The sequence below is a fragment of the Palaemon carinicauda genome, chromosome 32 (genome assembly GCF_036898095.1).
Source record: "Palaemon carinicauda isolate YSFRI2023 chromosome 32, ASM3689809v2, whole genome shotgun sequence".
In the NCBI taxonomy this organism is placed as follows: Eukaryota; Metazoa; Arthropoda; class Malacostraca; order Decapoda; family Palaemonidae; genus Palaemon; species Palaemon carinicauda.
In genome coordinates, this window is record NC_090756.1 from 23136504 (window position 1) to 23162036 (window position 25533).

Genomic DNA, 25533 nt, shown 5'->3' on the forward strand with positions numbered 1-25533 from the left:
TAGCAACAGCGAGTAAGTACGTCTTGTCGATAGCTCGACAGAGAGAAAATTGAGTCTTTGTTTACATTGAGTACTGGGTATCTGGACGACAGATGGCGCTGTTGGGCACACCCGCAACCTGTGTAGCGATCGCTGGCGAGTTTTTACCGTAGAGTTGTCTGTCGGGCAACAGAGTTGCAGCTATATAATCACCGGCTAAGTTAAATATTGAAAATTGAGTCTTTGTTTACATTGAGTACTGGGTATCTGGACGACAGATGGCGCTGTTGGGCACACCCGCAACCTGTGTAGTGATCGCTGGCGAGTTTTTACCTTAGAGTTGTCTGTCGGGCAACAGAGTTGCAGCTATTATAATCACCGGCTAAGTTAAATATTGAAAAAAAAAATATATGGTAAAATGTGCTGGGGAAAAAATAACCCCTTGGGGGTTAAGGGTTGGAAATTTCCAAAGAGCCTGGGGGTAAAAGGGTTAAGATTACATGTTATCAAAACCTAATATGAGTTGGCTCTCAAATGAAAATTACTTCACGCTTCCTGATTTGCTTTCCAATTCAAAACTGAATCCAGCTAATAATACCTTTCTCCTGACAGAGAATTCTTAAAGACCTCCTGGATGAAACCAGACAAGGAAGAAAAAGCTCCCTACATCCTGTTGATCACCCGTCGTTTTAATGAGGTAAGAATGGTAAACAGTTAAGAAGTCATGAAAATATAAACATTGATATCATTGAAACAAATGTCTTATACGGCTATAATCATAATCATTTGCGTACCATGTTTCTCATTACATGGTAAATTTAGGACTTGAAGTTTACATAGGTATGTACAGTATACATAGTATCGGAAACAACAATTCCTTATCTATACATGCTATAAAATATTAGGCTCAAGTATAATTAAGACTTCTTATTAGAATCGATGTTAGGCATACAGTATTTAATTCATAACCTCTGATGGTAATAATGTCTTGTTTAACTAGGTGTCGAGGCTAGTGGCATCCGAGGTGATCCGAGCTTCTACCTTACTCTCACGCGTAGCGGTTATTGAGAAATGGGTCGCAGTTGCCGACATCTGTCGATGCCTTCACAATTTCAATGGAGTGCTTCAGGTGTGTATAAACTGATCTCACAGCTGTACTGTAATTTTCTCACTCTTGTAACAAATTCTCTTTGTAATACCCCAGCTTTGAGAAAAGCATTTTAATCCAGTAAAGAAACTAATATTGATGCATGTTTGGAATTCACATGAACATTCACATACTGTTAAAACAAAATAGAAGCTATTATGTATAAACTGCTCCATATAGGCCTGGACTAGCCCAAGTTTTGAAATTTCAACTCGTATGTTTTCAAGGTCAAGTTTTCTTTGCAAAAATTAAGTGAATGAAAAAGAGAATGGCTAGAAGGCGAAGAAAGAGAAAAGAGGAATCGTTGGCATTTTCAAAATAGACAAAAGATTGTTGATAAACAGTAAGAAAGGAGTTATTGAGAGCACAAAACATTGAAATACAGTACACAGTTGGAAATGGGGAAAAAGAAGATGACACTGTGGAGGAGTACTGAACTCTGTTTTTCTTCCTTGTGGTCTTGTCCAATAGAAATCCAGTAGATTTCCAAGATGCTAAAAGTTAAAAGTTTACACAGTGAATGAGTAAAACTCTTTGCAGGAAGAATGCTTAACACAGCCATTTGGTATATACTTCTAAATGCCTTGATTATGTCCAAAGTAACAACACCGGACTGTTTGAAGTCCAACAGAGGAAAATACTAAGCATATATGAGGCCTTAGATGACCGCGGAGGTAGCAGCAGTAGGGGATTCAGCATTATGAATCTTCATCTGTGGTGGATAACGGGGGAGGGTGGGCTGTGGCACCCTAGAAGTACCAGCTGAACTTGGTTGAGTCCCTTGTCAGTCTGGGAGGAACGTAGAGAGTAGAGGTCCCCTTTTTGTTTTGTTTCATTTGTTGATGTCGGCTACCCCCCAAAATTGGGGGAAGTGCCTTGATATATGTATGTAAGAATATAACGAAATAAAGTTAATTCCTGAGAGAAATTACGATATGAGAACCATTAATGAGTTCAGGGATTTGGTTCTCAATTGCCAGTCACCCAGTTCACCTAGGCCTAGATGAGTGCTGAATCTTAGCCTGGAGTCCAGGATAAAGAAAAATGGATCTGATCACCCAACTCATCTATGTGGAACTTAGCATGCATGTCTCCTTACAGGTTATGTCCACAACGGCCGTTTGATGGTATAGGGCTAACTTTGACTTTACCTATCCATTTTCTTTGTTGGAGGTACTGTCTACAAAGTACCTTGCAGAACATACAGTAGTACAATAAAATAATTTTTTAGCAGTATCTTTCAACCCCTAATTCTCCTTTTAATTTCCTATAGTTCTCAGCTAAAGTTCAACTTTTCAATATATGGTCTACTTCCGACTTAAAATTAATCCTTCATGCCAACACTATGCATGACTAGGGATTTCAATAGCACAATATTGAAGTACCACTGTTTGTTTATTGTATACTTCTTGTTTTGTTTGTTTTAAATCTGCAATGCTTCAGATTGAAGGATTCTAGAAATTTTCTTTTTAGTAAACAATGTCCCTTAATAGAGATTTTTATTTCCAGGTTTGTGCAGCTTTCCAGAACACCTCAGTGTTTCGCCTCAAGAAGACCTGGGAGAGAGTCTCAAAAACGGTTTGTAACAATGCAATTTCATTTTGAATTCAATCAAGCTATAGAAGAAGGCATTTCCTAGGCTTTCCACACAATCTCATGGACCCTTCTGAATAAGTTATTATTGCTAATAAAACAAAGTACTGTACTATATTGACACACTTCCATTTTCCTCTAAAACGATAATATGAAGCTTATCTCATCATAGTATAAAGGTTAAGTTACTTTCCAGGCACTCAAAAAATATACTGTGCATAATTTGATTTCCTACTGTATACCCTGTAGTAGTTTAAGCAATGCTGGGTCTGGTTAGTACTTGCTTGGAAGACCATAAAATTAAAAGCAAGCATTCCTGGCCCATAAATTCAAATGGAGGTGAGAGACAGGGTTCAAAAGCCTTAACCTTAAAAAAAGACCAGAACATAGAAACTCACACTAGACCCTGAAAGCCTGGTGTACAAAAACATTCCTATGTAAGCTTTACATGTATCCAATATGCGAAAGTAAGCACAGTAAAGTATTCTGACTCTTTTTTCCCTTCCAACTGAAGACTCGGCAGACACTGGAAAAGCTGCAGGCACTCGTCTCATCGGACGGTCGATTCCGGAATCTTCGTGATTCCCTCCACCGATGTGACCCTCCTTGCATCCCTTACCTAGGAATGTATCTCACCGACCTCTCGTTCATCGAGGAGGGAACGCCCAACTTCACAGATGATGGCCTCCTTAACTTCTCCAAAATGAGAATGGTAAGTGATGAAAACAATCAAATTACCCTCTTCTTTTAATACAAAATCAACAGTTTATTGAAGGCGGGTAGTGCCAAGAATAATCATGCCTCCTCCTGCTTGCTTGCAGATTGCCCACGTCATTCGTGAGATTCGGCATTTCCAACAGACACCTTACAAGATTGAATACAACCCTCGTGTTACATCCTACCTGCTCGACCCGTCCCTCCTGCTGAGTGACGACAACCTCTACCGCCTTTCTCTGGACTTGGAACCTCGTAGATCAACCCTCACCAACGTCACAGAGCCCCTCCTTCCATCCACTGCCGCAGGAACGGCTACGACTGCCACCACAACCACCACCACATACTCCTCATCTTCCTTCTCCTCACTTTCCTCATCTTCTTCAACTACTTCCTCTACTTCTTCTTCATCTTCATCCTCATCCTCATCTTCATCCTCCTCTACTTGTTCATCCTCTTCTTCCATCTCCCTTTCTTGACAGCGACATCTTGCGACCAATGACATCTTGGTTAATCTATGATGCTCGCCCTTCGGCATAAGGGGTTAATCAATATATGACCCTCGACTTTTAACAAACATGTCGATTAAGCTATGATGGTTACCATCCAGCATAAAAGGATCAATTAATTCATGATGATCACACCTGAACTTGAAACAGTTAATTAATCTATGACCCTTCCCCTCGTAATCGACAATAATCACCTTTTTACCCACCATTATCCCTACATTAAGGGGTCGGTTACCTGACGCGCCTTCTCCAATGCCTTCTATCAAAGGCATCCTCTTCCACCAAACCTCTTCTCTCCAGATTATCCTTCACATTATCTCACCGTCTAATTCTCATCCTTCCTCTCGATCTTTGCCCCCTTAACAAGTTCCTACCAAGCCCTCCTCACTCCCTCCTCACCATCCATACTCAACACATCCCCAAACCATCTAAACCGTGACACTCCTATCTCCTCTGTAATCTTCACATTATTTCACCGTCTAATTCTCATCCTTCCTCTCGATCTTCGCCCCCCTTATCAAGTTCCTACCAAGCCCTCCTCACCATCCATACTCAACACATCCCCATACCATCTCAGCCGTGACACTCCTATCTCCTCCGTAATCTTTTACTACGCCTGCCATTCTTTCTATTTCACCGTTCTACAATAATCCCCCTCTATCATTAAACAGCTGATCGATTAACAAAGTTTGTTCTTCAGCACGAGAGACAATAAGTTTGGAAAACCCAATGCACCTTTCTGTCAAGTTATCCATGATCACCTTAGATACCTTAACAGTAGTAAGATTAACAACTCTAGCATCCTAATATGGTACAATAACATTTTAACAATAATATAAATGTAATAAATGTAAGTAATGTATGGCTTTAAAAAATATATATTTTCTCTTGTGATATACTGTTGAAGTATTGCTCTTATATTGGCATTCTTTTGGAATCTACATTCATTAAAATTCTAACATTATCTCGTAGAGACTTGTCTAGATATTTGTTTCCCAATGACAGACTATTTTCTTAATGTGACAACATTAAAACCTTTAATGATTCTCTCGGCTTTTTATTTACTTTCAATTTGTTGATCTGACTTTGTTAATTATACACTATTATTATTATTATTAATAGCTAAGCTACATCCCCAGTTGCAAAAGCAAGATGCTATAAGCCCAAGGGCTCCAGAACACGCTGTCAAGGATTTCCTTGCTGGTGACAACAGAACCCTAGGTAGAAGGATCAGAGATTTCTCCTTCATCAGGCATCACATCCAAAGCTCCTTCTGCAGGTGGAGTGGCAAACAAAGAGAGAACAGCAGCAGAAGCCCTGGGAGGCCTAGCATTAGCTAAAACCTTAAATTGTCTGCAGACGGAATGCCATTGATGTCAATGGATGGCCACAAGGTCCTTAGGTCCAAGTCCCTGAGAACATTGTTATTGATCTATACAATAGGTCTCAATTCAAGGGGAAGGACAGAGAACATTGTTTTCATAAGGGCAAGGAGATGAACCTGCTTCACCTGAAGTTCGCCCCGAGGGGAGATCATAGTCACCTTCCTCCTTTGGTTTACATTTGATGGACTCCAATTTTAGAGGTAAACAATGCAGGTCAAACTGAAGCCAAAGAGTCCCTCTTTAGCCTTCATCCTCCTGTCATACTCAGAACAACGTAAAAGCTGCCATGACCTGCACTCATCGTAAGAAGATGAATACATGCCCCCTGCGGATAGGACACAAAGCAAGGGCATCCACCTCCGGCCTGCTTATGAACCTGCCACAATCTAAACCAAATTTACCAAGGAATGCTTGCAAGCCAACACACGGAGTCTTCATTTCCCAAAATTTAGAAATAAAAAGGATAAATGAATTTGAAAACCACCACTGTTTGTCAAGATCAAAGAGCACGGGCATATAGCTCTGCGGGTAAAGACAAAGGGATTACTCAATGTGTTGGTGAGAGGATGGGGCTTATATGCCACCCACCAGTAACTACCAACACATTTGTAAAATTTCAATAGCTGTGTTCCAGCTTTGCTGAAATCATACTCCTTTCAACAACAAGGGCTTGTAATTGTGCAGGAACAAATAAGAGTAAAAATCGTGAGGAAACATACCCAAATCCTTTCCAGGATCCAGAATGACATCCCTGAGAGGGTAGAGGTTAGTGGGACATAAAAAATAGAATATTACTCACCATTCTTAATCCTCCCATATCACGTTGTCATATACTGTACTACGCGACAAATCACTTCTGATAAAAAATCCCTGGTTCAATTTGCAACTGATTGAAATATCTGAAAATATAAGATAATGGTTACTGGAATATTTATGATTTAATCAAGAGTTAATAATAAGCATTTCGCTAAATAGATTGCAATAGATTGCAATACATACACATTAAACTGAAAACTGAGACATATAATATACTAAACCCCCCTGGTGGGCCATAGTTGGTGAGCATCATAACTTCATGTTACCCTCTAACCTAACCTAACAGGCAACGTCTTCAAACTTACTTGCTTGCCGTCTTCTTATACATCAAATATCGCATTAATTACAAATGGCACATGAATAAAGCTATGCTGATTTATAAATGGTACTTAGGGTGAAACCCTAGTTTGATATCATGGTCCCTAATTCTAAAAAAGGTGAAAAAAAAGTTTCAGCCAATCTTGGATATCCAATGTAAAAATATATTTTTTCTAGCTTATGTAAGAATTTTTTTTTACCAATTTTTACCTTGATTTCTGCTGCAAATAATCAGATTTAGAGATAAAGGGACTCCCTTAATAACTACAATAATTGGATTTCACAGCTAGAAGTCAGGGTTTTTGTGAGGGGAAAATACAGAAAACTAGTAAAATAAGAGCGCTGTCTAACCTAAACACACCAGTCATCATAAAAAAAAAAGTTACCATAATCAAAATCGAGTAATAGAAATGTGACATGGTCAAAACACTGGAGCTTTTGTTTGCCAGACTTCCAGAGACGCTTAGAAAATGTGGTTTTTGGGCTCAAGCCATGGCGTCCTGATGGAAGGTTCCTTTTTGGTAGCTTCCTTGGGTATATAACTACTAAGATATTCCCAGAGAATTTAACCACAGGTTATCACAGAATTCTAACTTCTGGAGCGAGTATCCTAAAGGTTTCCCTTTAAGACATCGTATATCAACAGGGGACGCATGTATTAACGCGCCACATAGCTATCTGCACCTCATACAGAGTTAACACTTCGATATGGAGGGACGGAGAATAGTTGGGGAGCTGTTCTACAGCTAATCTCGTCCGTGGCTACTTTTGGTACTCGAGACGTAAACAAACGGGCGCCATTGCTAAATGACGTCACGTCCGTCCTCATCCTTCATTTAGTAGCTCGCCTTACCAGTCGGACTTTTCCCTGTGTGATCTTTATCGACTTGCATCTTAGCCATGTCTCTACCCTCGGCCTCGCCTTCTTCTGGAAAGTTGAGTACAAGGTTCCAGCATTGTTTAAATAAGCTCTGACCGTAAAGTAACTTTTACTTTTCGAGATATTTGATGTTTTGTGGCAGAGCTGTGCCTCAACCGGACCGGCCATTTTATGGCGTCGCTGTTGTTTTGCATGCCTTATTTAGATAGCCTCAACAGCGTTTTCCGGCCTCATTAACTAATCGATACTATTAGTTATTTAGTCTTCATAGCTAGGAACTTTTATATCGTGTTTTGACGCTTTATTATCGGTCATCAACTGACCCCATACGAGTTGGCTAGTATAGCCCCAAGGCCAGAGCGCCTATATCAGTGTTCATGCATGATATTTATCAGTGATCCTAGGTTTATGTATGAAGATAGTGGCATTATTTTACAATACTATTGACTGTGATGCAAGTGTTTTCGCCTTAAGGGACCATATAAGGGACAGGTTAGATAGTGTGTCTTTCTAACCTAACCTACAAGTAGGACCCCTATATGCTTCCTTCATCCCCTGCCTTAGGGCATCCCCTCTGTGTAGCCTTGCTCCCCCTACCACGTAAGGGGATCAAGCTCATATCAGAGTATTATATCGCTTCTCTGTCCTCCCTAAGGGAATGATCACCCCTTAGGGTTGCGTCCGAGAATGAGGAACGGCTAGTCCTTCCTCTATTGCTGGGGCTAGGTCTCCGACCTTCCCTGCAATAGCGATACGTCTTCCATCCTTCCTAGTTCAGGGTGTAACATCCCTGCTCTAGGTTAGGTTTTGGAGGGGTTAGTTCTGTACCTTGCTGAAACGATACCCATGCACCGTTTTCAGACAGGCTGCCTTACCTTAGGCTAGGGAGTGTCCTCCCTTCCTTGGTGGCTGCTCTGGTACAGAACCCCCTCCACAGAAGACCCTTCTCTTCTCCCCTCCCCACCTATCTCTTGTATGGCCTAGCCTTTACTTAGGTTAGTGTATACCCATCTGTCCCCTGTCCTACAACTCCTCCTTAGGGTGGAGTGATAGGACTACCTTGAGCTCCTGTGTGCAGTCCGCTCTGGTACGTATACCCTTCATAGTGTCCTATGGGGTTAACCACTGGATGCATTCTGTCTACAGGGGTTCTCCCCCCTCTTGGGTGTTCCCTGCCCTCCCTTGGGCTCCCTTAGCTCCCGGTCCTCTGCGGCCCCTGCTTCTGGGTGATAGGGCTAGCCTCTATCATGGGTACACCCACTCAGGTGGGATGCCTTGGGGTCCGTGGCCGGACCCCTACATCCCCCCCTTCTGTCTCTTTCACTATCCTGGTGCCGGTCCCTTGCCGCCTCTACTGTCGGTGATACCCTCCTCCTACCTTGGTGACTTACCCCTTGCCCTCTGGGCCGTCAGTCCTCCGTGTGCCGGGGGACTGCCGCCTGCCGCCGGCGCCTAGCCGATGGCCTTCCCTCTTTCCTCATAGCTTCAGTCGTCCGTCCACCGGCCGGCCCCCGGAGTGCCGGCATCCGCTGCCGGCAGTCCGGTTCTGCTATAACCATCCTTGTTCCTGTCACCAATCCGGCAACCTCCGGCTGCCGGAGCCGCCGCTCCCCGCCGGCGGCCGCCACCCTGGTATTACTCTTGACTTCTATATTGTCTTCCCTAATGCCAGAAACTCTGCTGGAGCGGCCTCCGGCGTGCCGGCGGTCTGCCGGACCCTTCCGGAGGCGTCAAGGCGACTTGCACCCCCTTCTACTAGCTATCTTCTGATGTTGATAGCCCTACATCGCAACCAGATGGTTTGATTACATAATGGATAGGTATTGCCTTACCGTTCCATTAGTAACCATGCTGTCTTCTTGCATATCACAGATTTCCAGCATGCTACGTGTATCTTAGCACGGCCGGTTACCGGAAACCGTTACCCTATGGGATCTTCTACATTCCCAATCCTTGGGTCTGAGTGGCCTCAGTCCCAGTTCTATATCCTTGGCAATCCCCACTAGAATTCCCACTGCCTTCACCGCATGCTATGTTGAATTCTGCCCTGTGTCCTCGGTCACAACAAATTGCCTACGGATAAGGTTACGGTAACCGGCCGGGCGGGTTACACGGAGGATGTGTCTATCTCCTTCTTTTCCGCCCACTCTCTGAACGTCACAGTATTTCTACCACTTAATATTAGGTTAAAGATTAATCACTTAATACTTAACCTTAAAATAGAAGTCATCCTTATGACTCCCCCATACTCATGTCCTCTTTCTCTTACAGGAGGAGTACGTGAAGTGCGACCATGGCTTCTGTGGAGTGAAGCGCCCGCACTTTTATGGGCACACGGCGTGTAGGACTCACGCCCCTTGTGCAAACAAAAAAGGTGATCTGAAGTTCTGGGACCCACTGAACTGTACGGTCTACCAGGAACGCCTGGTCGAGGCGTTCAATAACCCTCCCTCAGCGGAAGTTAGGGACGCTTCTCGAGAGAAGCTACGCAAATGGGTGCGTGGCTTCCAGAAGAACGCCACTGGACCGTACCTTGCCACCGAAGACTTGAGGGCCTTACTGTTCCCAAAGGCATCCCCAGACTCTGTGGTCCCCAAGGATCAGATCCCCACCGTCCAGATCACGGTGGAACCCGATGTTGTCATGGCTCAGTCCATGCACGAGTGTCGCCTGGATACCGACAACGCGGAATGTATGTCGGAAGTGTCGGAGACAACGGAGAGGAACCTCATGGCCGAAGAATTGGACTATGAGTAGGACCAAGTGGAATACGCTGGGTCGGAGCAAGAGGTCGCTCCGCCTTCCACCACCACCCCAACTCCTACACCGACGGAAGTATCACTCCCGTCTACCTCCGCCACCCCGGACCCCATCCCAACCAGCGCCCAGGAGATGTTTCGGACGCTCGAAGCCATCATGGACAAGAAACTCCGTGAGACACACGAATACATCAGGACCATGGGAAGTTCCAAGGAGCCGAAAAGGAATTCGGTTAAGGACCTCCCTGCATGCTCGCACGCCAACCCCTGGAGGTATGCCGAGCATATGCCGATTGCAACGGGCAGGATCTTCATCAGTGAGAAGGTCGGCTCGGTTGTCCTGAAAGAAGTGGAATTCTTCCCAAGTTTTGAGGCTTACCCGGACTGTTACGTCCGGCTTCGATCCGAACCTGCCTCTAAAGAAGAGACCGAACCTAAGGAGGTGATAGTGTTCGATCTCCCGAAGGCCCAGGCTATGATGGCCAACACCCTTAAAAGTAGGGGTTTTACCTGCTCAAAGCTTCCGGCGTTGAGCAAGAAGCACCCTACCTACGTCTCACCTGATGATGCGATCCTCCCCTTCATGGAAAAGGCCTTCGCAGCGGTACACAGGGCAGTGGAAGAAGGGAAACCTTGCCCTGCACTGGAGGAGTGCAGACCCTTCTCCCTGGTCACTTCCCCCGATGCTCGACACTGGAAGGATGTCCAACATACCTTCGTGGTGGGAAAACTAGATCCTGACGTTGCTGGACGTCAGTTTAACGGAGACCTCCCGAAACTTAATGACCACCTCCTTCGTTGGGAACAAGATACGAAAGAAAGGCTTGCCGCATCCATGTCCCTCCAGGTCCAGCTTGACGTCATGGCCGGTGACACTAGAGTCCCCGACCACTACATGGTGCTCGCCAAGACGCATCTGGCGACTGTAGTCAAGGACTTATACAGCTTCATGAAGGCTCGGAGAGCCTGTCGTGAAATCGTGTTCTCAAGTGCCACAGTGAGACACGAACCCCGGTGGCTGATTTCCTCCAACATCTGGGGTAAGCACCTCTTTCCCTCTGATCTGGTGAAAGAGATTACCGACAAGGCCGCCACGGAGAACAGGAACCTTCTTCATAAGTGGGGCATGTCGAAGAAGAGGAAATCCTCTCAGGACGACGGCCCTCAACCTAAGAGGAGATCCTCCAAGCCGAAACCCCAGCAACGTCAACAGAGACGGCAGTTTCCGGGACCCGCTACTCCCCAAGTGGCTGCTCAGCCACAACAGACCTTTCAGCTGGTCACTCAACCGGTCTTGCCCCAATCACCGGTTTTCACCCCTGCCTTTGAGCAACAGACGACTACCTTTCGTCCCAAAGGTTGAGGCTCAAGCAGAGGTGCAGGCAGAGACGCATCTCGCCATCCCTCCAGAGGCAGAGGAGGAAAGGGAGCTAGCGGCCGAGGTGGTACACCCTCGGGACACCAGAAGCAATGAAGTGCTTCCGGTGGGAGGAAGACTCCGCCAATTCCAGGATCGTCGGACCTTCGATCCCTGGGCACACAGCATCGTCGACAAGGGTCTAGGCTGGAGTTGGACTCAACCACCCCCAACCTTCCAGCAATTCTTCCAACAATCTCCCCCCTTCTGGAAGAATATGTCCTAGATCTCTTGAACAAGAAGGTGATTAGGAGGGTAAAGTCAACCAGGTTCCAAGGGAGACTGTTTTGCGTCCCCAAGAAGGACTCCGACAAACTCAGAGTCATTCTAGACTTATCCCCCCTCAACAAGTTCATAGCGAACAACAAGTTCAAGATGCTGACTCTTCATCAGATAAGGACCCCTCTGCCTCAGGGTTCCTACACGGTCTCCATAGACCTGGCGGATGCCTATTGGTACATTCCAATGAACCACCAAGCTTCCTCCTACCTAGGATTTCGACTCCAAAGGGAAAAGCTACGCCTTCAGGGCCATGCCCTTCGGCCTCAACGTGGCCCCTCGGATCTTCACAAAGCTGGCAGATGCCATCGTTCAACAGCTGCGCCTCCGAGACGTCCAGGTGATGGCCTACCTCGACGACTGGCTAGCCTGGGCTCCATCGCCCGAGGATTGTTTAAAATCCTGCAACAAAGTCACCCAGTTCCTAGAACACCTGGGATTCAAGATAAACGCGAAGAAATCTCGCCTCTCTCCAGCTCAAAGGTTCCAATGGCTAAGAACCCAGTGGAACCTTCAGTCACACCGCCTTTCCATCCCCCAGAAGAAAAGGAAGGAAATAGCAGGGTCTGTCAAGCGACTGCTGAAATCCAAACGGATCTCAAGACGTCAGCAGGAACGAGTTCTAGGCTCTCTACAGTTCGCCTCAGTGACAAACCCAGTGCTACGTGCACAGCTAAAGGATGCCGCGGGAGTCTGGAGACATTCTGCATCCATCGCTCGAAGAGACCTCAAGAGACGGCTCCCAAACGGACTTCGGCTGCTCCTCAAGCCGTGGTCGGAAGCAAAGGCCCTGAAAAGGTCCATTCCTCTTCAACACCCACCTCCATCACTCAACATCCACACGGATGCTTCGCTGGAGGGTTGGAGAGGTCACTCCCACCAAAAATAGGCTCAAGGCACATGGTCTCCCCTATTCAAGACGTTTCACATCAACATCTTGGAGGCCATGGCGGTCCTTCTAACGCTGAAGAAACTCTCCCCGCCTCCCTCGATCCATATTCGTCTATCCCTAGACAACTTGGTGGTAGTTCGATGTCTCAATCGCCAAGGCTCAAGATCGCCCCAGATAATCAGGTGCTTCTGACAATCTTCCGTCTGGCAGAGAAGAAGAAATGGCACCTGTCTGCAGTTCACCTACAAGGATCCCGCAACGTGACGGCGGACGCTCTATCCCGGACAAGTCCGATAGAGTCGGAATGGTCTCTAGATGCAAGATCATTCTCCTTCATCTCTCACCAAGTCCCAGAACTTCAGACCGATCTCTTCGCAACGAGCGACAATAATCAACTTCCTCGATATGTAGCCCCGTCCGAGGACCCCAAGGCAGAAGCAGTGGACGCCATGTCACTGGACTGGAACAGATGGTCCAAGATCTACCTGTTCCCTCCCACCTACCTTCTGCTGACAGTCCTCTCCAAGCTGAGAACTTTCAAAGGGACAGCGGCCCTAGTGGCTCCCAAGTGACCCCGGAGCAATTGGTACCCCCTGGTCCTAGAGCTGCAGCCCACGCTGATCCCTCTCCCGGGCCCAGTACTCTCCCAGCAAGTACAGAAGTCGACTGTCTTCGCTTCATCATCGAAAATCAAGGACCTTCATCTCATGATTTTCTCTCCCTAGCCGCGAAGAAAAGGTTTGGGATCTTGAAGAAAAGTCTAGACTTCCTCGAGGAATACAAGACCGAATCCACACGACGGCAATACGAATCATCCTGGAGAAAATGGGTCTCATTCGTCAAGGCAAAAATCCTACGGAAATCACCATTGATTTTTGCATGTCCTTCTTTATTCACCTTCACGGACAGGGCTTGGCAGCCAACACGATTTCTACTTGCAAATCGGCCTTGACTAGACCACTAATGTATGCCTTCCAGATTGATCTGTCCAACGACATCTTCAATAAACTCCATTTGCCTCCAACTTGGACAATGATTCGTGCCCTCTCAAGGATCTGACTCAGAAAGTTATCTTTCTTTTTGCTCTTGCTTCAGGAGCCCGAGTCAGCGAAATAGTGGCATTATCAAGGGACGAGGGCCACATCCTGTTTACAGATTCAGGTGACCTTACCCTCTTCCCGGATCCGACGTTTCTCGCCAAAAACGAATTACCCACCAAAAGATGGGGCCCTTGGAGAATATGCCCCCTGAAAGAAGATGCCTCTCTATGTCCAGTAGAGAGCCTCAAGGTCTATCTTCATAGAACTTCGGACTTTGGTGGAGGCCAACTCTTTAAAGGAGAAACTTCGGACAGCGACCTGTCACTGAAACAACTAAGAGCGAAAATCACCTACTTCATTCGCAGAGCGGATCCTGACAGTTCACCCGCCGGTCACGATCCTAGAAAAGTTGCATCGTCTCTGAATTTCTTTCAGAGTATGGATTTCGAAAGTCTTAAAGAGTTTCACAGGCTGGAAATCCTCGCGTGTTTTCTTCAAACATTATGCGAAACAAGTGGACGAAGTCAAACATTTGTGGTAGCCGCAGGTAGTGTTATGAAACCTGCACCTAACTCTGCATAGAACAGTGAGTTACTTGGGACTCTAACTCCTCGGGTGCCTATGTTGACCCTCGCGTGATACGTAGTGATTTAAAAAACACTTAGTGTTTTTTCATAGACTGTTCTTCTCCCAGGTGAAATGTCATAGTCGTCACATGAGTGCCGCATGCCTAGAGCATGATGTGTTTTATTTTAATAGACTGACGTTCCTCTGGAACGAGTGCCTACTAATAATTTGAAATTCCCTTTCAGATTCAAGAGCAAGTCTTTCATGACTATGTACATTATAATTTATTGTAAATAACTTTTACAATTTTATTGCATTTCCTTAACATGTTCTGCAATGGTGAAATAAAATTTCTATTTTATTACTTGTGCGTCTCAATCCGCTCCTACTTATACTATGAAATACATGACTGTCATAGTTTTATTATCCCCTTCCTCTTATGTCTATGAAGATGACTAAGGGTTCAACCTTTATCATATACTCACTTCTGCAATGTAATATTCCTACTCGAATACTTACTTACATCATACCTTAGAGACCAGACGACTCTATTCACATACAGTGCCTAACCACCACTTGTCTGCTTTTGTGAATGTTCCTATATGAATGCCAACCATTCAGTCTTGTCTACGAGTTCTTCATGTTCTCCCAGCAAGGTGAGTAGCCCTTCGATGACCACTTTGATCTTCGGCATGGTCCGTTGGGACTTCGCTGCCAAGGGGGGCAGGAAGTTTCTTCCCATCGGTTCTCTTATTGAGGTTACTATGCTTATCCTGTCAAAGCCCTAGGCACTTATACTACAAGGGGAAAATCTACCATGATACATTGATTCTCTGGTACTCTTCCATCAGGACGCCATGGCTTGAGCCCAAAAAACGGATTTTGAGCGAAGCGAAAAATGACAAATTCGAAGATAATTTGTATTTTTCCTAACCATACAAACCTTAGCTATTTACAAAGGGTTATTACTTTTAGCGTAGCTGAAATGGCGAGCCATTAGAATTTAACGAGGGTGTATTACCCCCGCGCTAGTTAGCGGGGGGGTAGGGGAGTGGTAGCTAGCTACCCCTCCTCCCCCTCACACACAGGTGAATACTCACTTTCACTTAGAGGTAGGACTTGTCTTGGGGGACAGGGCTGGCGGGCAAATATGTGTAAATAGCTAAGGTTTGTATGGTTAGGAAAAATACAAATTATCTTCGAATTTGTCATTTGTTCCGTAACCGAAATACAAACCACGCTATTTACAAAGGGTAACTTATCCCTTAGGAAGGGTGGAAAGTCCCCAGCCATACTGGCTTTGGCTTTACCCGGGGACTCAGAATCCGAGTGAGTCGCACTCGAGAAAAGGAGTCCCTGCACCTCACAAGTTCCTTGCTCCGCAAGGAACCATGTGGCCTACGTAAGCTTGTGTGTGAAGGAAGAAGTGTGACTCGTCTTAGGCAGTTGACCTGGAGTTCCAGAAGGAACTCTGGGTTAGGACGTTCCCAATACCACCTCGTCAGTGTATGGGGGACGCGACAGTATTGACTCAATACTCGGAACACAAGGAAGCATGGTTTACCTGCAGAGGTTCGAGGTCAGCTATGCAGAGACCAGGATGCTGCTTCCCCGTAGAGGGGATGATGAAGAAAGAAGTAAGGGCCAGACATACTTCTTTCGTTCATGCAGACTAAAACCTGATAACAATGCCCTCAACCTTCTGCTACCTGTCCAAAAAGGAGCCTGAGGTTAGACCAGCTGTTGTGTAGCCACCACAGAGCGATAGAAAACGTATCGAGACTCCTGTGGGTCACGCCCTGCAGGAAGCGGGCTGCGAAGGTCATCAGACGCTTCCAGACTCCAGCTTGTAGCACCTGCGTCACAGAGTAGTATTACTCGAAGGCGAGGGACGTTGCGATGTATCCAACATCGTGCTGTAGGGCGACGTGACGGGGGAGGGTCTGAAGACAGGTCGAGATGAATGTCCTTGAGTCCGGGCTGAAGAGGTATACTGGTGACTCTCCCCCCATGTCCTCCTTGTGTTCCCAAATCGGCTGCAACTGAGGCCAAACTGCAGCTGTTCCCAGCGCTAACCTCTCGATTCCTTACTGGCAAGAAAGAGAAGGTCTTGGGACATCAGACACAGAATGGAGACTCGAAATCTTGAATGGATCGGACCGAAGGGTCGGGACCCTCAGAATCTGAGTCTAGCCAACAACTCAGGAGCGAGCCTGAATGTTGCCTTCCCCTCTTCCTTAGAAAGGGGGGAGTAGTAAGAGACCAAGAAGATTGCTTACACACTGGCCGTGGCCAGAGTGAGCAGAAGACCCAAGGCGGAATACAATCCGAGGCCTGTCGTAAAAGGGTCTTGAGAAGATCTCTTAAAGGACTAAAAGTCCGAGCCATGCTCCAAGTTGGAGGTCTTCCTCCGACTAGGGCAGGGACGATCGTAGCTTCGCATGAGCGAGGATAGATCCAGCGGGCAGGAAAAAGTTATTCCTTTAAGCCTGAAGGTCAGGGAAAGGCTGAGCGACAGGCTTCATTGCCGAGAGCGGAAAGGAGTTTCCTCCCGCCGAAAGGCAATAAGACCGTTATTGCTGGAGAAGAGGCCTCACGGGAAGAGGTATATCTCCCACGGCACCAACCACCTTAGACTCTTCACTTTGCCTGGGAGACCCCTGTGGATGACTATCGCAGATGACGCGACCTCCGTACCGCGACTGTAGCGGGTTGTCTCTTCTAGAGGAGGAAGCGTAGTGTCTCCAGGCATGAAGCCGAAGCGACGCCCCGGTTCGGGAGAGATGTCGCAGTGTGGTTGCTTGAGTAGTCTGCGCCGTGGGAGAAGCTCTCCCGGGAGTTCCGTCAGGGGAAGCAGAGGGTCCAGAAACCGTTCTGCGCATAGTCCCAGTGGAGCTCTCCCAGGCGTCGAAGTTGTCCCACCATCACCGGAATGCATCTTGCCAGAGTCTCGGGGTCTGAGACTGGGGGGAAGACTAGCGGAAGCTTGAGGTTCCAAGGTGTCGCGATCAGGTCCCCCAGACCAGCACTTGCTGGTTACCCAAGGTCAAAGACCCCTAGGTACACTCTCTCTATGAGGCTCTGCTCGGATAGTCTGAGAGAAACATTCCCCTGCCTGGAATGAGAGAGCCGATGGTGGAATTGAGAGAATCTCAATCATCCCGGTATCTCTACTGCAAGATGTGAAGGTGTGAAAATGCGTCCCCTGCTGGTTAGAATGAAGTCGACGCGCAACAGGGCGACTTGGCAGGAGCTGTAGGATCTGAAGAGGGGCCAGACTAAGGCCCTTAAGCCTGCCTGAATGATGGAGAGGTATCCTTCAGGTCTTGACCATAGGCCTGGACCGGAACATGCACCCCCCCCCCCCCCCTTTCCTTTGACGAGTCCGAGAACCGCATCAAGAATGTGGGGAAAGGACGAGAATATCCACTACCATCAAGAGGCTCCATAGGTCAACACCCATTGCAGGTTTAATAGTTCCGCTGGTCCCATAGGGCCAGGGAGTCCGGTTAAACATTGCCTGAAGCCACCGGAACTTGGATCGCCCCACATGGAACTTATCCTGAGGCGACCGTTCGGACTATAGATGGGTCAATGAGGAAAGAAGAACTAGGAAACGTTCCAAGGTAGGGCTGAAAGCTCTGCTTGACTGAGAACAGGTACTGCGACTCTCCTCAGTCTTGCCACAGTCAACCGAAAGGAAGGCTCGGAGGATGTAGTAACAGAATCTGGCGTCCCCAGGTGGTCACCCATCCAAGTACCGACGTTGCTTAACCTCGCTGGACGGACGAGAAGCGGGGTTTCCAATGTGGTAAGGCGGTTGACTCAATATCATGGCCAGATACTCCAGATGTTGAGGCAGAGGAAGAGAACGCTCCAAGCAAAATACCATGAGCCCACACTCATGGTCAGCATCCGGAAGCTTGTCCCGGCGCTGAAGAAGGTCGAAACCCGAGCCTACCGGAGTTGACCAGCCCTCCAAACAGCAGAGGAGGCGGAAGCCTGCACCTGAGCGGCCAAGAGGAAGGCAGGGAGAGTTCTCTGGGGAAACAAACCTGCTATGCCACAGCGGGATAGCCACACTGCATCATAAGCAGGAATACTTGCAGTCTAGGCTGAATTCGACGAGCACCCTGGAAGATGGATGGAATGGAAACTGAAAGTACCCGTCCTTCCGATCCAGGGTTAAAGGAGTCCTGTCGCCTCGTTACCAGTCTGATCGATTCTGCTGGTCTACGCTGGCCGAAGTTTGTTCAACAAACTTGATCAGGGCTGAGAGGTCGACTATGGACATCCCCTCTCAGATCCTTCCTTACAAGAAAGGATCGACTGAGGGGGCCGGGGGTGAAGCCGTCGATGATCCTAAGGAAGACCTTCGCCTAAGGTATGGATCATTCTGCCCAACCGGGCAACTCTGCTGACGCTATGGCATAGAGGTTCAGAGACACTGAATTCGCTGACAGAGACGGCAGGCGCGATATCCTTGGCTACTCACAGAAATTGTGCGGGAATGGGCATCGGGAAGCTGTCATTCGGATGAGTAACCTTAAGCATCCTCCCAGCGAAAAAACCTGCAATCCTAGAGTTCGTGAACTCCTTTTAGGACTATGCCCCCCCGGGGGAGTCTCCCGTGCCATCTGTTCCTGACAGGAGGAAACTGCAATTGGACACCTTGTCCCAGTTGTCGTAGCCGATAACTTAGGCCGACGTGGTTGAAAGAAAAGGGCGCTGGAGCCCTGCAGAGTCTGGAAGAAAGCGCCTTGGAGGAGTGAAACCGGAAGTCGATTTACTCCGCACAGCAGCTGTCTAAGTCTCTGTCCTTGGGCACAGACAAAACTCTTCTCAAGGATGGAAGGGTGTCTGAGGTCGTCGACCTCCACAGATGAGACACCCGAAGGAAGCCTTCAGTCAGCGCGTCCAGATGGTACAACATCGAGCTTGTCAGCAAGTAGATACTTAACGACGAAAAGGCCAAGGTGCCTGAGCTCGAGAGGAGGAAAGTACCCTTGATCTTCCTGTAGCTTCCTTGAACCAAACCTCGGGCCGTAACCGAGGAGGGAAAGAACCTGGTAAGCTCCCAGAGGAAGAGGTAAGCAGTCACCCCTTGTCCGATGGAGAAATCTTGAACGGAAAGCCCCCCCCCCGCCAAAAATCCTTCCAGGGCGGGAGAAGGAGAGAGTACTCGTGCAGGAGAGGGGACCCTCGAGACCGACCTCTTGGGAACCAACTTCGCCCTGGGGGAAGTCACCACGAAGTCCACTCCTCTCTTTCTCTTCAGCGTAGGAGAGACAGCCGCTGGTTTGTTACCCTGGCCGGCGAGTGCTGGTTTCATAACCCTCATTAACGCCCGTGCCAGCGGACCAAACCATGTCTGCTGCTCCAAGGACACAGAGTCCGAAATCCTCGCTAAGGTGAAAGGGATCGGGCGATCCTTTGGAGTGGACACGACGGTACCTGCCTGAAAAGAAGGTGGGGAAGAATGCTGTACTGACCTGTCTTCGTCCTGCACTACCAACCTGTGCTTGGATGGAGGTGATCCCGAGTGCCGTCTAGGAGCACGCGTCCCTGCTGCTACCACCGCCTGTGGAATTCGCCGCGAACTATGGTCGCGCGAGGGCGAACGGTCGCGCGGGCGCACAGGCGAGCGGTCGCGCGGGCGCGCAGGCGAGCGATCGCGCGGGCGCGCAGGCGAGCGATCGCGCGGGCGCGCAGGCGAGCGATCGCGCGGGCGCGCAGGCGAGCGATCGCGCGGGCGAGTGGGCATGAGGGTGGGCAGGTAAATGAACACGTGTTCGAGGCGACGAACGCAAGCGATGGCGTGACGGCGAGGGATCGTGCTGCCGCGTAGGTGAAGAAGATCGCTGGCGATAATGACCGCGTGATGGTAAGCGATGGCGAGCAGCATGTGTAGGTGAATGATCGCGTGATAGGGTGCGATGGTGATCAGCATCCGCAAGAGGGCGAGCGTTCAGGGTTGTGCGATGAGGAGCAGCATGCGTAAGCGGGCAATCGTGCAGGGTTGTGCGATGGCGAGCAGCATGCGCAGGTGAATGATCGCGTGAAAGGGTGCGATGGTGATCAGCATCCGCAGGAGGGCGATCGTTCAGGGTTGTGCAATGAGGAGCAGCATGCGTAAGCGGGCAATCGTGCAGGGTTGTGCGATGGCGAGCAGCATGCGCAGGTGAATGATCGCGTGAAAGGGTGCGATGGTGATCAGCATCCGCAGGAGGGCGATCGTTCAGGGCGCAGTTGAGGGTTGCGCGATGACGATCAGCATCCGCAGTTGAGGGTCGCGCGATGGCGATCAGCATCCGCAGTTGAGGGTCGCGCGATGGCGATCAGCATCCGCAGCTGAGGGTCGTGCGATGGCGATCAGCATGCGCAGGTGAGCTAGTAGCTGGCGAACCATGTTCCTTCAGAAGTGTTGGAGAACGTTGGCGTGCCAGCTGTAACACACGTGGGCGATCCGGAGATCGCTGGCGAGCTGATGATCGCTGACGAGCTGATGATCGCTGGCGAGCTGATGATCGCTGGCGAGCTGATGATCGCTGGCGAGCTGATGATCGCTGGCGAGCTGATGATCGCTGGCGAGCTGATGATCGCTGACGAGCTGATGATCGCTGGCGAGCTGATGATCGCTGGCGAGCTGATGATCGCTGACGAGCTGATGATCGCTGACGAGCAGAAGGCTACGCGTGGAAGCCTGCGCAAAGAAGAAGAGTCCTTGACCCCGACCTGAACCGAAGTTCTAGATCGCGAGAGCGAACGTGGGCGCACAGGGCACGTAACAGGAACCGCAGGGAAGATCATCTTGAAAGCGCTGACGAACAGGAGAGCGCTGATGAGCAGAAGGGCGCGCAGGGAAACCCTGACACGCAAGGGAAGAACCCCCGTGGGGGCAACCCTTTGCCCCGAAGGGATCGTTGTCCGCCGGGAGACTGATGTCCGTCGGAAGACCGCTGTCCGTCGGGCAGACTGTTCTCCGTCGGGAAGACCGTTGCCCGTCGGAAGACGAGATCAGACTGCTGTCCATCTGCACCAAGGCGGAAGATCGAGAAAAAGGAGTTGTAGGCTGCAAACGGAGATCCAAAAGGGGGCCTCAAGCACCCTTATAGGGAGATGAGAGGCCCTTACGACGAGGAGGACGGAGGGCCTTACGGCGAGGGAGGCCAACAGCAACAGCAACAGAAGAAACCTCCGAAGAGGAGTCTCTATGAGTGTACTCTCTCGCGAACGAAAGAGAAACACTTCGTGGAAGAGACTGGTCAGCCAGTGACCTAAAAGGAGCAATCCTCCGAAGAGGAGCTCCTGCAGTTGCCCAGCCCCTTGAGCGAAACTGCAGGTGCGACCGCTCAGCACCAAGAGCATAGTCGCACGAAAAAAAGGCAAGAGAAGAACCCCCCAAAAGGGGAAAAACTCAAGCCTGGACAGGAAAAACTTCCCTCGGAAGGAAAGTTATCCGCCCAAGGAGGCAAGCCTCCTGACTGTTCTAAAATGAACTGGAGAGCTGTCCGTCGACACGGGAGTACTACCAGTAGAAGGAGACACGCCCCTGACGAAAATACAAGGGGGGAGGCAGCGACAGCCGACTCCCCAGGACTCAACCAGACAGCTCACACCGTTGCTATATTACAGAAACGAACTAGATCGGTAACTGTAAAAAAATAAAACAAATAAAATTAGTACACATTCATTCCCCCGGGAAGGCTCCGAAGAGGAATCCCGAGGGAAAGGAACAAGAATTACACAACAGGCACGTGCCCTCACAACCACTTACACTCGCGGAAGGAGAGCTGTAACCAAAACAGAATTATAACAATTATAATAATGTAACTATGTAATTATGTAATTTAAAAATGAATGAACACTAAAGAAAGAACGAAAACCCCGAAAGGAATCGTTCTACAAGCTGAAAAACAAAAAACAACTACAATTAGATTCATAACTAATTGATACAAACGTACGGCGTAGCAACCCCCCACACGGAAAGGAAGCTAGGCTACAAGGGCGTAGTAACACGTAGTAAAAGGGTGAACGACCTCAAGAGAGAGAGAGAGAAAGACATAAGTCAAACTCGATCGCCACCCATAAAATACGCCGTGGTGGCCTAACTGCCGAGGCCTCCACGTAGATATCGTACACTACACACACACATCTGAAAAGGAAACTTACTTATTTCTATACTCAAATATATATACAAACATGACAACATGTTTACATATATATTGAGTAAAAGAAAAGTAAGCGATTAAGTAAAGACAAAACAGACAATGGCTGCCAAGCGAGGACCAAGACAGAGACGTCTGTCACAGTCCGAGCCAAAAGTTAAAGTGAGTATTCACCTGTGTGTGAGGGGGAGGAGGGGTAGCTAGCTACCACTCCCCTACCCCCCCGCTAACTAGCGCGGGGGTAATACACCCTCGTTAAATTCTAATGGCTCGCCATTTCAGCTACGCTAAAAGTAATAACCCTTTGTAAATAGCGTGGTTTGTATTTCGGTTACGGAACAAATCTATTTTTGGGTGAGATAGCCATGGCGTCCTGATGGACCCTCCCTGCTACTTCGTTCAGTTTGTCAGGTCCCACCCTGCGCTGCTGTATCATGGTGATCGGCAAGCAACTGGCTTCAGGATGAGGACGGACGTGACGTCATTTAGCAATGGCGCCCGTTTGTTTACGTCTCGAGTACCAAAAGTAGCCACGGACGAGATTAGCTGTGGAACAGCTCCCCAACTATTCTCCGTCCCTCCATATTGAAGTGTTAACTCTGTATGAGGTGCAGATAGCTATGTGGCGCGTTAATACATGCGTCCCCTGTTGATATACGATGTCTTAAAGGGAAACCTTTAGGATACTCGCTCCAGAAGTTAGAATTCTGTGATAACCTGTGGTTAAATTCTCTGGGAATATCTTAGTAGTTATATACCCAAGGAAGCTACCAAAAAGGAACCTTCCATCAGGACGCCATGGCTATCTCACCCAAAAATAGATTTTTCCCTTCGCTCAAAATCCGTTTTTCCATCCTATTTTCTATGGAGTCGAGTCATTTGTAACAGTGCATATACAGTACATTATATTACAAATACCTTACTTAATTGAACTAACAATTTATTGGTTTTTCCTCTGCCGTAGCTCGCTTTGTTCGCGATAAAACATTACCTCATTGCTCCTATGTTCTGGGAAGAGGAACATGTTTTGCTATGCGCGTTAGCCCAGTGGAATAGTATTTCGGAGTAATATACCACCACGGCACTTACCTTGCCAACACTTTCTGGTAGTACTGAAAGTTTGCACATAAACCTATTCACTACTTCTGGAGTACCATTGTAATGTCCATGAAAACATCCAATAACATCAAAACATGATAAGCAATAACCACTGTACGTCTGAACAACAGAATCCCCAACAGTCAACTGCTATGCCATTTTTTAGAAGGACAGATGAATTCTAAAATTGCAGTGAACTGGATAATCTTGAAACAAAGCAATCAATCATGTTTCAGAATTTTTATCCTTTAATTCATAACCAAAAACAAAGGACAATCAGGCATTTTTACCCACAATGCATTGACAAAAAAAAAAAAAAAATACCATCGGGAGAAATACTAACATGGCAGCATTAACATCCTTGGGATATCAACAAGGAACAATATTAACCAGCAAATATTTCCATAACCATTAATTTGTGAAAGACTCGAGTAAGTTTGACACATGAACCATCTCAAAAAAATATAAGTACTGTAAAAACATAACAGATATCCAAATTTATCCGTAACTGTAATATTACCATAAAAAGTTGAGGTTTTGAGGGCTAAGGTAAACAAGTTACATATAGATTCCCTCATACTTTAATACATACTTGTAAACGTAACGTGTTCCTCTATGTGGTAGAATAACAAATATTTGGTTTCATTATAGAACAGTGCAATATTATTTAGGCAATTAGAAGTCATACAATTGAATAGATCTTTGCAAAAACACTACAGTATTTTGAATACCATATACTGTACTACTGACGGAAACTTCTATTAACGAAGTTACAGATTTTATTAATAAATACCAGCTTTGCTCCTTTTGTCATCTTAGCACAGGCCACAGGAGCTTCCTTCCACCCAGTAGTTGAAAAACACTAATAGGTTGCAAATTACTTGTTCGCACACAATATGTACTAAACCTCTTTTGTTATTTGTTTTCAATATTTGAATAAACAAAATAATGGTAATATTTTGATAGAGTCCCACCCAGCCATTACCACTTGCCAGTACATAGGAGCTTGATCTTTTACTTTTTTGCGAGTGAAGCAAGTGCACGGCGCTCGCTTCGCTTGCGAAAAAAGAAAAACATCAAGCGCCTATGCACTGGCAAGCAGTACTGGCTGGGTGGGACTCTGCCTATGCACTGGCAAGCAGTACTGGCTGGGTGGGACTCTATCAAAATATTACCCAATATACTTACAGATCTTAATGGTTAGGGTAGAAACGGGTTTGATATATAGTCTGATCATTGAAAATGGTAGCCAAGTCCATGTTTGAACAGAGGCTTGTGTGCCAAGCTACAAAACTCAACTCTTTGTCAAGTTTGCATAATTGATAATCAACATAGGGGTACTAGCCCACGGGGCTAACACGTGCAGAAAAATATGTTCTGTTTCCAGAACACAGGAGCAATCATATAATATTTAAACATGAGTGAAGCAAGCTACAATAGACCAATAACCAATAGATCATTGGTTTCATTGTAGTGTATTACAGGGCAATGTAACCTAGGAAATCAACGACGTTTTCTTATAGGAAAAATTACGCTCTCTTCGAAAATAACACTCGTTCCCGTCGCAAATGAATAGTTTCAGAAATATTTCCACCTTCATTTCATCCGGAATACCATCAACCAATTCGTCAACTTAAAGTTAGTCGGGTAGGTTAATCTGTTTGATTCCGGTTGAAATGAAGGTCAAATTCGGTTAAATCACATTATTTACTATAGGAAATCATATATTTTCTGTGCGAAAATCACACCCTGTAATATAATACAAATTTACCAGATCATTACCTCAATTAAATAAGGAGGTATGTCTATTACGATGAATACTACTATGAGCGACTCAATAGAAAACGGGATGGAAAATCCCGTTTTCTATGCGTCCAGAACTCTGGCAAACAAAAGCTAGTGTTTTGATGGTGTTTCATTAGTATTAATCCTTTCAATTACTATGACTGGATTTTTATAATGATGAATAGCA

General features: G+C 47.2%; 1 protein-coding gene across 1 annotated transcript; it reads left to right on the forward strand.

Moving 5' to 3' along the window:
- The first annotated feature begins 597 nt into the window (after positions 1–597).
- On the forward strand, positions 598–4989 carry LOC137625737 (ras-specific guanine nucleotide-releasing factor 1-like). The gene is made up of 5 exons (XM_068356626.1): positions 598–676; positions 980–1108; positions 2636–2704; positions 3234–3431; positions 3541–4989. Exons 1-5 carry the CDS (start codon positions 614–616, stop codon positions 3910–3912), a joined length of 831 nt encoding a protein of 276 aa, XP_068212727.1. The 5' UTR covers positions 598–613; the 3' UTR covers positions 3913–4989.
- Positions 4990–25533: the final 20544 nt, after the last annotated feature.

What these genes read in the sequence shown, in the direction of transcription:
- LOC137625737 (XM_068356626.1), top strand. Translation starts at nt 614, where the DNA reads ATGAAACCAGACAAGGAAGAAAAAGCTCCCTACATCCTGTTGATCACC. An exon ending in ATTTCAATGGAGTGCTTCAG is followed by an intron (nt 1,109 to 2,635) that starts GTGTGTATAAAC and finishes TTTTATTTCCAG; the next exon opens with GTTTGTGCAGCTTTCCAGAA. An exon ending in GGGAGAGAGTCTCAAAAACG is followed by an intron (nt 2,705 to 3,233) that starts GTTTGTAACAAT and finishes TTCCAACTGAAG; the next exon opens with ACTCGGCAGACACTGGAAAA.